The sequence below is a fragment of the Macaca nemestrina genome, chromosome X (genome assembly GCF_043159975.1).
Source record: "Macaca nemestrina isolate mMacNem1 chromosome X, mMacNem.hap1, whole genome shotgun sequence".
In the NCBI taxonomy this organism is placed as follows: domain Eukaryota; kingdom Metazoa; phylum Chordata; class Mammalia; order Primates; family Cercopithecidae; genus Macaca; species Macaca nemestrina.
The window spans coordinates 105,991,824-106,004,366 of NC_092145.1; the positions used below are offsets into that span (position 1 = coordinate 105,991,824).

The 12,543-nt window shown below is 46.5% G+C and overlaps 1 protein-coding gene across 3 annotated transcripts in view; it reads right to left on the reverse strand.

The window, feature by feature from the left end:
- Positions 1-9,903, reverse strand: part of LOC105493777 (G protein nucleolar 3 like) — a 40,875-nt gene extending 30,972 nt beyond the window's left edge. The window contains exons 1-2 of one of the 3 annotated variants that reach the window (XM_011761668.2): positions 9,558-9,903; positions 7,345-7,410 (exon numbers count right to left, since the gene is read on the reverse strand). In XM_011761668.2, coding sequence (XP_011759970.1) covers positions 7,345-7,360 — 16 coding nt within the window. In that variant the 5' untranslated portion in view covers positions 7,361-7,410; positions 9,558-9,903. Of the gene's footprint in view, positions 1-7,344; positions 7,411-9,457 lie in introns of all 3 variants that reach the window. The other 2 variants (XM_011761671.2, XM_011761670.3) reach the window with 2 other exon arrangements.
- Between the last annotated feature and the right edge of the window lie 2,640 nt (positions 9,904-12,543).

A 12,543-nucleotide genomic window follows, 5' to 3' on the forward strand; every position in this document is an offset into this window, starting at 1 on the left:
TCTTTTCTTTCTTTTTTTTTTTTTTTTTGAGACAGAGTCTTGCTCTGTCACCCAGGCTGGAGTGCAGTGGTGCCACCTCAGCTCACTACAACCTCCACCTCCCTGGGTTCAAGGAAATCTCCTGCCTCAGCCTCCGGAGTAGCTGGGATTACAGGTGTGCACCACTGTGCCTGGCTAATTTTTGTATTTTTACAAAAGATGGGGTTTTGCCATGTTGGCCAGGCTGGTCTCAAACTCCCGGCCTCAAGTCATTGGCTCGCCTCAGCCTCCCAAAGTGCTCGGATTACAGGCATGAGCCACCACGCCTGGCCCTGTGTTTCCTTTTGGATAAAACTACTGGCAAAATAAAAATTAAATCAGAATAAAGATCCCAAGCAAAAGGAAACAAATAGTGGTGGGCAGGAAATCTACTCAAACTTATCACTGAGGCCAGGAGTGATGGCTCACAGCTACAATCCCTGCACTTCGGGAGGCCAAGGTGGGTAGATCACTTGAGCTCAGAAGTTCAAGACCAGTCTGGCCAACATGGTGAAACCCATCTCTACTAAAAATACAAAAATTAGCCAGGCGTGATGGCACACAACTGTAATCCCAGCTACTCAGGAGACTGAGGCAGGAGAATCTCTTGAATCCGGGAGGTGGAGGCTGCAATGAGCCGAGATGGTGTCACTGCACTCCAGTCTGGACAGCACAGTGAGACTCCATCTCAAAAAAAAAAAAAAAAGAAAGAAAGAAAAGAAAATCACTGAATGTAAACAAGCAAGCTCTCATGTGGCTAAGAACTGGAAGATATATTAAGAAAGGATTCTAAGGGCCAGCCGCAGCGGCTCACGCCTATAATCCCAGCACTTTGGGAGGCCGAGGTAAGTGGATCATTTAAGCTCAGTAGTTCAAGACCAGCCTGGGCAACATGGTGAAACCCCGTCTCTACAAAAAAATGCAAAAATCAGCTGGGGGCCAGGTGCGGTGACTCGCGCCTGTAATCCCAGCACTTTGGGAGACCAAGGTGGATGGATCACTTGAGGTCACGAGTTTGAGACCAGCCTGCCCAACGTGGTGAAACCTTGTCTCTACTAAAAATACAAAAATTAGCTGGGTGTGTTGGCACACGCCTGTAATCCCAGCTACTCGAGAGGCTGAGGCAGGAGAATTGAGTGAACCCAGGAGGTGGAGGTTGTGGTGAGCCAAGATCACACCACTGCACTCCAGCCTGGGCGACAGACCAAGACTCTGTCACCAAAAAAAATTAGCCAGGTGTGATGGCACATGCCTGTTGTCCCAGGTACTCAGGAGGATGAGGCAGGAAGATCACTTGAGCCCAGGAGGCAGACGTTGCAGTGAGCCATGATCACACCACTACACTCTAGCCTGGCCGACAGAGTGAGACCCTGTCTCAAAAAAACAAACAAACAAAAAAAAGGATTCTTAAAATCCAAGAAGCATATCATAAGGAAATAGTTCAGAACTGAAATATCAAATGATTTCAACAAAATCCAGAAATCAAGTAATGGGGGTTGGAAAAGCAAAAGCATGAAAGCATGCTAAAGGTTTCATTTTGAAAGGGTAGGTTACAAAATAGTCATTATTTAACTTTGGTAAAGTGATAGAGAAATACAGAATTAATTATGTTTGATATAAATATGAATACAATTACCAACATAACTTTAATTACCGATGGAGAATTGTTTAAAAACTTCATCAAGTTAGCAAAGCATAAATAAGGGAATAAGAGGAAACAAAATAAACAATAAATATAAAATAAGATGGTACAGGGCCGTGCATGGTGGCTCACACCTGTAATCCCAGCACTTTGGAAGGCTGAGGTGGGCGCATCACGAGATCAGGAGTTCGAGACCAGCCTGGCCAACATGGTGAAACCCTGTCTGCACTAAAAATACAAAAATTAACTGGGTATGGTGGCAGGCACCTGTAATCCCAGCTACTTAGGAGGCTGAGGCAGGAGAATCGCTTGAACCCAGGAGGCGGAGGTTGCAGTGAGCTGAGATCACACCATTGCACTCCAGCCTGGGTGACAGGGCGAGACTGCGTCTCAAAAAAATAAATAAATAAAAAATAAGACAGTAGAAATCTGACCAGACATAAACGTCTCATAACAAATGTGAATGGGTCAAATTTAAATAAACAGTATAAATAAACACAAAACAGACCTCCAGTCTCCTTTCTTCTGAAGTACTCATGTTGCAACAACAACAACAACAAAAATGTGAGGTTTGGAATGAACCAGGTCTGGACATTTTACTCAACAATTTCCATCAGCCTAACTTCCCTCGAAACTGAGTGCCTGCAATGGATACAAGCACACAATGAAAGAAAATACACCACTTGGAGAGAAAAAGAATGTGCTTCAGAGGGGAGAAGAGAAGTGGGGAGGGAAAAAGGAGAAGGGGGTACAGTCAGTCATCCCTCCCAGCACTCAGGAGCCTCTGCTCATAGATTTTTTCAACAACTCCAGAGAGAAAACAGCTACCATTTTATAACCAGCAGATATTCTTACTCTGGCTCAACAACTACCTAGCTATATGACCTTGAAGAATTTTTTAAAACCTCTCTGAGCCTCAATGCATCCACCAACATCATCTAGGCCTAAAATCACCAATTTATCAGTACTCAAAAGCAGATCTCTGTATTCGTTAATCCCATACCTCCCATACTGTCACCCACAGATGTCCCTGTACACCCACTGACTTCACTCCTCTCATCCTTCCTCTGCCGTAGCATCAAACTCCCCACAACATTCTCTGAAACTCCCACCTGGGTGATCAACACTCCCCTAACAACCTCTCCCTGGGATCAATTCCCCAAGCTCCTGCCTTGAGACTTGGCTCTCCCAAGGACAATGCTTCACTTGCAGGCCTCTCAAAAGGTGGTGGTTGTTTTCACTGGCACATGTTTATCCTGGGGTCAGTAGGTAGAGAACGTAGTCCTCCAGACTCACCAGTGCCAAGCTGAGACTATTTTTCCCTCTTGTTAAAAAGAAAAAAACAAAACAAAACAAAAAAAAAAAAAACCAGGTGTGGTAGCTCACACCTGTAATCCCAGCACTTTGGGAAGCCAAGGTGGGAGGACTGTTTGAGCTCAGTAGTTCAAGACCAGCCTGGACAACACAGAAAGACCCTCATCTCTACTGAAAAAAAAAAAAATTAGTGGGGCATAGTGGCAAATGCCTGTAGTCCCAGCTACTCAGAAGGCTGAGGCAGAAGGATCGCTTGAGCCCAGGAGGTTGAGGCTGCAATGAGCTATGACAGCACCACTACACTCCAGCCTGGGTGACAGAGTGAGACTCCATCTCAAAAAATGTGTGGAGAGGGATAGGATAAAAACCCTGCTCTTTTTGAGGCCCCAACTAGGCTGCTATGCCTGTCATCTATGACTTACTTTTCCTCATCTATTGAAGCACCTGGTTCATTGCTTTTCTTTCGACCCAACTCCTGCCACCAACAACCTGGGTGACTTTGGAGATCACCAGACAACCCTTCCAACAATCTAGATTTCCCACTTCCTTGACATCTTCACCTCCAAGGATCTCCACTCAATCATAGCCACTCACCCACCCATTCCTATGGTTACACCTATGGGGGAACGACCTGTAACTGCTTGGACTTCTGAAAGCAGTCTCAGACACCCCTCTGTCCTATCTTCAAGCCCATTTGTACAACCTCTTGGAGACCTGAACGTTCTACTCAGTTCCTTATTTGTCAGCCATCCTTCTTCCCTTCCTGACCAGCTAGCATCCCACAGTCTATTACAATCGTACTTCTGCACAAAGCCGCAATTCCTTTGCCCCTCCATTGTCCTACTATGACATGTTTATCAGTGTTTGGTAACCAACCAGCAGGCAGACAAGGCAGGCAGGTAGGCAAGTTCCATGGATTATACACCTGTGCCACCAACACCAATAGTTGTAAACTTTTTTTTTTTTTTTTTTGAGACGAAGTCTCGCACTGTCACCCAGGCTGGAGTGCAATGGCGCGATCTCAGCTTACTACAACCTCCACCTCCCGGGTTCACGTGATTCTCCTGCCTCAGCCTCCCAAGTAGCTGGGATTACAGGCACACACTACCACACTCGGCTAATTTTTTGTATTTTTAGTAGAGATGGGGTTTCACTATGTTGGCCAGACTGGTCTCGAACTCCTGACCTCGTGATCTGCCCGTCTTGGCCTCCCAAAGTGCTGGGATTACAGGCGTGAGCCATCTTGCCCTGCCAGTTGTAAACTTTTTAGGTGGTAGAACACTCCCCACTTAAAAAATAACTACTCAAACGTGAACAGTGGCCAGGCGCCGTAGCTCACGCCTGTAATCTCAGCACTTTGGGAGGCTGAGGCAGGTGGATCCCTTGAGGTCAAGAGTTGGAGACCAGCCTAGCCAACATGGCGAAACCCTGTCTCTACTGAAAATACAAAAAAAATAGCCGGGCGTGGTGGTACGCACCTGTAATCCCAGCTACTCAGGAGGCTGAGGCAGAAGAATCGCTTGAGACCAGGAGGCAGAGGTTGCAGTAAGCCGAGACCATGCCATTGTACTCCAGTCCAGGCAACAGAGCGAGACTCCATCTCAAAAAAATAAAAAATAGGCCAGGCATGGTGGCTCACACGTATAAACACAGCACTTTGGGAGGCCAAGGCGGGCAGATCACTTGAGGCCACAAGTTCAAGACCAGCCTGGCCAACATGGTGAAATCCTGTCTCTACTAAAAATATAAAAATTAGCTGGGTGTGGTGGCAGGCGCCTATAATCCCAGCTACTCGGGAGGCTGAGGCAGGAGAACTGCTTGAACCGGGAGGCGGAGGTTGCAGTGAGCCAAGATCTTGCAGTGAGCCACGATCCTGCCACTGCAGTCCAGCCTGGGGTACAGAGCAAAACTTCATCTCAAAAAAAAATTTTTTTAAATGTAAAAATAAAAAATAAAAAATAGGCTGGTCGCAGTGGCTCATGCCTGTAATCCCAGCACTTTGGGAGGCAAGGCGGGAGAATCACCTGAGGTCAGGAGTTCAAAACCAGTCTGGCCAACATGATGAAATCCCATCTCTACTAAAAATTTAAAAATTAGACAAGTGTGGTGGCAGGCACCTATAATCCCAGCTACTCGGGTGGCTAAGGCTGGAAAATCGCTTGAGCCCAGGAGGCAGAGGTTGCAGTGAGCTGAGATCACACCACTGTACTCCAGCCCGGGCAGACAGAGCGAGACTCTGTCTCAAAAAAAATAAAAAATTTAAAAGAATGCACAACAGTTAAAACTGCATTTGAACACTCTTCAGCACTCCTCAAAAACATTCCCAGACTTGATCATCATCACTTGGGTCCAAGATATCCCCAGCCCAGAGTGCAGACAGCTGCACCACACGGTACCTCCCCCCATCTTTCCCAGCAATCATCCCAGTTAGTCTGATCATTAATTGCACCTTACCAGTGAAGGTCTTGGTTTTGTGTGCACATAGGAAGTTTTTCTATTCAATTTTCACCATTTTCCTCACTAATGTAGATGTGTAGAATTATTTTTTATTTTTAACAGGTAATAGTCATATGATTCCAAAATAAAAAGGTGTTATTTTGAGAGGTCTCCCTCCCATGCTTGTCCCTATCCATTGCAGTCCCCTCACTGCCACAAGAAAGCACTTTATTAGTTTATTGTGCATCATTTTCTTTATGTAAATACCAATATATATTCTTATTTCCTCCCATTTTCTTCCATAAAAGATAGCATACTGTAGTCCTGTGGGCCAACTTCTTTCAGTTAGCAAATCTGAACATCTTTCCATCTAATAGTCTTTCCACACAATACAGTTTTTACATATAATCTTTCTATACAATACTTCTTTATTTTTTAAACAGCCAGAATTCTTAAGTATGCATATAGCCTACTTTATTTAACCAGGTAATTTTTGTCTTTTCCATCACTATCAATATTTTTATCATCTAGTATTAGATGTTCCTAAATAAAGTATAATTACCACCTTTCTTGTGTTACTTATAAATATGATTATTTGGTCGGGCATAGTGGTTCACGCCTGCAATTCCAGCACTTTGGGAGGCCAAGGCAGGCGGATCACTTGAGGTCAGGAGTTCGAGACCAACCTGGCCAACAGGGCGAAACCTCGTCTCTACTAAAAATACAAAAATTAGCCAGGTGCAGTGGCAGGCACCTGTAATCCCAGCTACTCCAGAGGCTGAGGCAGGAGAATCGCTTGAGCCCAGGAGGTGAAGGTTGCCGTGAGCCGAGATGGCACCACAGCTCTCCGGCCTGGGTGACAAAGCAAGACTCCATCTCCAAAAAACATGCAAATTAAAATTTAAAAAAAAGTATGATTATTTGCTTTTGGTATTAACAGTATGATTCTTGATGACATTTTTATGATTATATAAAAAATGTATTAAGTTTTTTCCCACCAGGCTGTCCACTGGCAGGGCCAGCACTCACACATAAAACAGAGCCACTGGGTTGCACAATCCTCATCCAGCCCACCCAGTGCCAGTGTACTATCCAAATGTTATCATTTTCTTTTCTTTTTTTGTTTTGTTTTTTCTTTTTTTTTTTTGTTGAGATAGCGTCTCAGTCTGTTGCCCATACTGGAGTGCAGTGGCATGATCTTGGCTCACCACAACCTCTGCTTCCCAGGCTCAAGCAATTCTCCTCTGCCTCAGCCTCCCAAGCAGCTGGGATTACAAGCACGCTCTTAACCACTAGTACAACTTATGGTACCAACTGATAGAGAAAAATGTTAGGACATGTTGGGGTTATAGGCAGTGTGATATGTCATTTATTGCAATTCACCTCAGATCAAATTACTTAACCTTGCTAAGCCTCAGTTTCCTCATCTATAAATTGAGAATGGGGCATAAGGGAAACATTCTCTGACAAGGAAGTCAGGAAGACAGCAATGATACCATATGAAAAAGACCCAGACCGAGTGATCTGAAACATATTCAGCAGTTTTTAGAAGTTGCTGTGAAGGCCGGGTGCAGTGGCTCACGCCTGTAATCCCAGCACTTTGGGAGGCCAACAGGGGCAGATCACTTGCGGTCAGGAGTTCGAGACCAGCCTGGCCAACATGGTGAAACTCCGTCTCTACTAAAAATACAAAAAGTAGCCTGGCATGGTGGCACACATCTATAATCCCAGCTACTCGGTAGGCTGAGGCAGGAAATGCTTGAACCCTGGAGGCGGAGGTTACAGTGCACTGAGATTGCACCACTGCACTCCAGCCTGGGTGACAGAGCAAGACTCCATCTCAAAACAAAACCAAAACAACGAAAAGTTGCTGTGAAATTCTATGAATATTCATTAAAAGCACAGGATTGGGAAGGGTGGTAAAGGAAACTCACTGTGTCTAAGTTTCATCGCGATGACCAGCTTGAAAGCAGATAGGTTCAAATCTGCTTGTTCTCCTCCTGTAAGAATGGACGAAGAAGCAATTTGAAGACAGCTGGGAACTACAATGCCACAAGCCCCCTCCTAAGTCCCCTAAAGGTAAAATGTTAAAGAACATTATGAGGAAGCCGTAATAATTAGGAAAACTGGGAGAAGCTGAAGCTAGAGCCTCATATGGCTGAGTCCACACAGAGAAGGAAGTGTCATACTACCCAAAGGGAGGAATAGGTCTCAACCTCATCCCGGGTGGAGTCAGTGGCTCAAAGCATCAGATGAGGTCTTTGGTTCTTATTCCTCCACACTATAGTGTTATATTCTAGGTAGAAGACTAGTGCTAAACACCTCCACACTGAGGGGAAAGGGGCACGCAAGGATGGTCTACTTCTATATGGGGTGATAATAGTGCCTCTTTTCCCAAGTAGGGGATTCTATACCTCATCTGCCCTGGGAGAGGTGGTGGGGAAGGGCGTAAATAGAGCCCAGGAGTCTACCCTGGGGAAAAGGGGCCTGAGAACAGGGATTCTTACCTGAGTGTCTATATGGACTGAGATAAGTACAAAATCTTGGAGGAGGGGGTAAAAATCTGTGCCTGCATATGCCTGGGGTCTATACCTCAGTGATTTGGGTTGGGGGGATTGCCATCTGTCCCCCTACTCTGGGGTGCAGAGAAACTGGGGAAACCCACAAAGTGGCTGTGTGCACCTCTGCTGCATGGGAAAAGAACCACAGATCTGTTTATCTCTAGATTGTGGGGATAGGTCCTGCGTCTCTTTACCCTGGAGAGGGCTGAGGTGAGGGATCGATATGCCTGATTCCACAACTATGCAGCTTTGAATAAGCAGGTCTGCACCTTACCTGCAGTGAGCTATTCTGGACCCTTCTATGGGAGGTGGACTGTGACAACTTTCATCTTTTATGCTGGTTGAAGTCAGCAGCACACTAACACTGAAAGAAACAGGGGCTCTGGTTCTCTGCATGGGTGGTGTGTGGAAGGGGCAGGCAATGCAGCTATAAATTAGTAGATCAGCCCTAATACTTGGGGGTGGGGGCGTCTGTGATTCTACGCTGGGTGGAGAGAAACAGATCTGAGCTCCACTACCTTGGGTAAAGGGGAGAGACCGTAGGCACTGCACTGCCGGGTAATCAACGATGTCACTCCCTCTCAACATTACAGGGAGGGAGACCTGCATATCTGCTCCTGTGGGGTATCTCCCTTGCTACATTTAGTGATGCTAAATCTTTGGGGGAGGTAGGGGAGGTAGGGGGATGATCTGTGTCTACCTCAAAAGGAGAGGAACACATCTGAGCCCCTCTACCCCCATGGCCCCTCAAGGGGCAGACCTGTCTCTTCATGGATTAAGGTCTGTTTCTGTTTGGGTGCTTCGAAAAATTACACATTTGGTAAAACGGGGGCTACGGAAGTAGGGATCAGGTCTGATTCTCCACAATGGGGACTCAATCTAACCTAGGAGGAGGGGGCAATCGGCTTAGGTGTCTATAGGATGAGGCCTGTATCTGCAACCACTTTGGGAACGGGTGAGTTGGGGAGGGACACTGAGCGCTCTAGGTCTACGCGAATGGGGAGGAGGTGCCCTCCCTCTGTATATTAAATGTTTCTAAGCTCCTCTATACTGGTATGGGGGCAGATATATCAAAGCGTCTGTCTGTCCTGAGGAGGTGCCTCGAGGCGGCTGTCTAGAGTCAAGCCAAGGAAATGCCTTAAGTCGGGAGAAGTCTGCGATGCTCAGCTGGGTTGAGGGAGATGTCTCTACACGGTTGGGGTGGATGTCCCCCATTCCTTCGGTGGGTCGACTCCTGTCTATACAGGGTGAATGCAGAATGCAGCCTCACTATCTTGAGGACGATCAACGCTTCACCACACAAGTGAAGTTTGTCCCTCTCTACACCGTGTGTCCCGGGTCTACACCTTTCTAGGTGGGATGGGGCAATGCCCCTCTCCCGGCAAACTCCACTCCGCGAAAAGGCAATTAGGCGCGTCTCCACGTGTGCCGCGAACCCTGCCCCTCTTCCGGGTCCTTCTACCCTGGAAAGGATCCGGCTGTTTACCTCTCTATTCCAGGCTGGCGGGCATCTCTGGTTTCACATCCAATACACGATCCTAACTGCCCGGCCGTCTAGGTGAGAAAAGAGGAGAGTAGTTTCTTACCTACACTTCCGGCGGAGATCTGAGAAGCGAGGGCAACACGACAAGTCGGTTGGGCGAGCAGATGCTCTCGCGCAGCTAGGCTCCGACTTCCGGATCCCAGGCCGGCGGCGCCCGACTCCGCCCACTGTGCGTTCTCCGCGAGGGGACGGGGCTTCTGACTGACAGCTCGCGCCCGCCCGTCCCTTCCTCGCGACCACGCTGGCCCCGCCTCCTGGCTGCCCCGTAGGTAAGGAAATAGCCGAGGAGGGCAAAGGAGGACGGCCAAGTGACCGGCAAGAAGCGGCGGGTCGACTGGTGCGGCTACATACCCTACTTGCAAGCCAAAATGTTGTCTGCGGGCATTTGTCTGGGGTTAAATATGCGTGCTTCCAAATCTCAGTAACCAGGCAGTCACCACGCCCGAATCACATAAGGGTGGGGGATGGTGTCTTTGTCTGCATGGAAGATGGCGACAGCAGGGTGTGAGAAAATGGCCGCCTAGGTCACATGGCTGGCCGAGTATTCCCCACCTGAAGTGAATTGGTTAGCTGTTCCCAGCCACCTTCCCGGGTCCTTGGGCCCCAGACAATCCCTGAGCACTCCCAGCTCTCTCTGCATACGTTCGGATCTATGGTCAGACCCAACCCGAGCTGGAGCAGAAGCCAGAACTAGAAGCCTCTCCCACCCTTTTGCCTTCTTCCCCTCCTACTCCATCCTTCCCTCAATCCCGGAGCAGCTTCTACAGAAGGGAATGAATTTATATCTCTGGAGTGGGGCAAGTAGGGATTTCTGAAGCCATCTCAAGGAGCTGGCTGGGAAGTGAAGTCTGCCCCCACAAAACAGTAAATATTAGTCTGAAAATGTTTTCTTCCTGATGGTTTAATTCCAGCCCCTCCTCTTCCTCAAGCCTAAACCCTGGGGTGGGGCACAGAGTAGGTGGGACTTTGTGCCTCCGAGGGTGGGTTTGTTTCTCCACTTCAAGCACAGATGGGCTGAAAATGACTCCCTCTGTCCCTTTACCCATAAACAGGACTCACTATCTCTCTACTTCGTTGGAGGGCTTCTAACCTCTCATCCTAGAGACACATGAAATTCCTCTGGACCCCAAACCAGCCCTGATCACTTGCACCTTTCCCCCTGCATTTGCAATTTTTTTTCTGTTTCTCTAAGACCTAACTTGTCACTTCGTTGAAACCTTCCCTGACTTTCCCAGGTAAGTCAGAAACCCAGAGCACCTTACCTGTACAGCTAAGCTAGCACTTACCACAATATTGTAGTTTTTTATGTGGCTGTGTCTCCAGAGGAGGGTGAACTCCCTGAGAGCAGGGGCCGTGTATCTTCAAGCCTTCAACAACACCCAACACAAAACTGGTACGAGGCAGGCTTCAACAAATGTTTGTTAAATGGGTGAGTTTACAGGCCTGCACCACAAACCAATGGGAAATGGGCTGTTTAGTAGATGGCATTGGGAAATTTGGCTCTCCATGAAAAGAAATATAAAACTGGATCCCTATTTTTCCACCTAAGAGGGTAGACAGTGAATGTGAAAGGTAAAACTATGAAGTTAATATATGCAGGAGAATATCTTTGTGACTTGTTGACTGGGGAAGGACTTTTTAAACAAAATCCCAAATGCACAAGATATAAGGGAAAAAATACAATGAAATTTTGTGGAAACTATTACGACTTTGGAAAACAATTAGGAAGTATCCAGAATAGCTGAAGATGACCCTGGGACCCAGCAATTCTAGTATTGGAGATGATTGAATAATAGGTAGATAGATGGAGATCACCCCTAAACTTTAACTCCTAGAGAAATTCTTATACATTTGCTCAATGAGTATGTGGAAGAATGTTCATTGCAGAACTGTTTGTAATAGAGAAAAAAATGTGAACAACCCAAAATTCCACCAACAGGAGAATGAATAAGTAAATTATGGTATAGCCATATGACAGAATATTATGCAGAATACTACAATGAGAAATAATTAATCTTGTTGCATGCATTGACCCGGCTAAATTTCAAAAACACAATACTGAGATAAAATACAAATTGCAGAAGGATACATAAAGTATGAAACCATTTATATAAAGTTCTAAAATCTAGAAAACAGCAAACAATGTTGCTTATAGATTAAATAGATATATAAACAATTTTTTTTTTTTTTTGAGACAAGGTCTTGCTCTGTCGTCCAGGCTGCAGTATTGGCTTGATTTCCTCTCACTGCAGCCTCCACCTCCCTGACTCAAGCCATCCTCCCACCTCAGCCTCCCAAGTACCTGGGACTACAGGCATGTACCACCACACCTGGCTAATTTTTGTATTTTTTGTAGAGACAAGGTTTCGCCATGTTGCCCAGGCTAATCTCAAATTCCTGAGCTCAAGTGATCCAACCACATCTTGGCCTCCCAAGGTGCTAGGATTACAGGTGTGAGCCACCGCCCCCAGCCAACAATAATTTTTAAGGAGAAATACCAAATCCAGAATACTGATTACCTCTGGGGAAGAAAACAAAAGAACAGAATGAGAGAGAGATACACAGGGAACTTCAACTGTTTGTCTAATATTTTGCTTTCTAAGCTAAGTGGTAGGTACGTGGGTTTTTGTTATATTCTCTATACTTATTTGTATGTCTGAAATATTTCATATATATATATATATATATATATTTTTTTTTTTTTTTTTGAGACGGAGTCTTGCTCTGTCGCCCAGGCTGGAGTGCAGTGGCGCTATCTCGGCTCACTGCAAGCTCCGCCTCCCGGGTTTACGCCATTCTCCTGCCTCAGCCTCCCGAGTAGCTGGGACTACAGGCGCCCGCCACCTCAACCGGCTAATTTTTTTTTTTTTGTATTTTTAGTAGAGACGGGGTTTCATTGTGTTAGCCAGGATGGTCTCGATCTCCTGACCTCGTGATCCGCCCGTCTCGGCCTCCCAAAGTGCTGGGATTACAGGCTTGAGCCACCGCGCCCGGCCAATATTTCATATTTTTTAAAAGACTACAAGGAT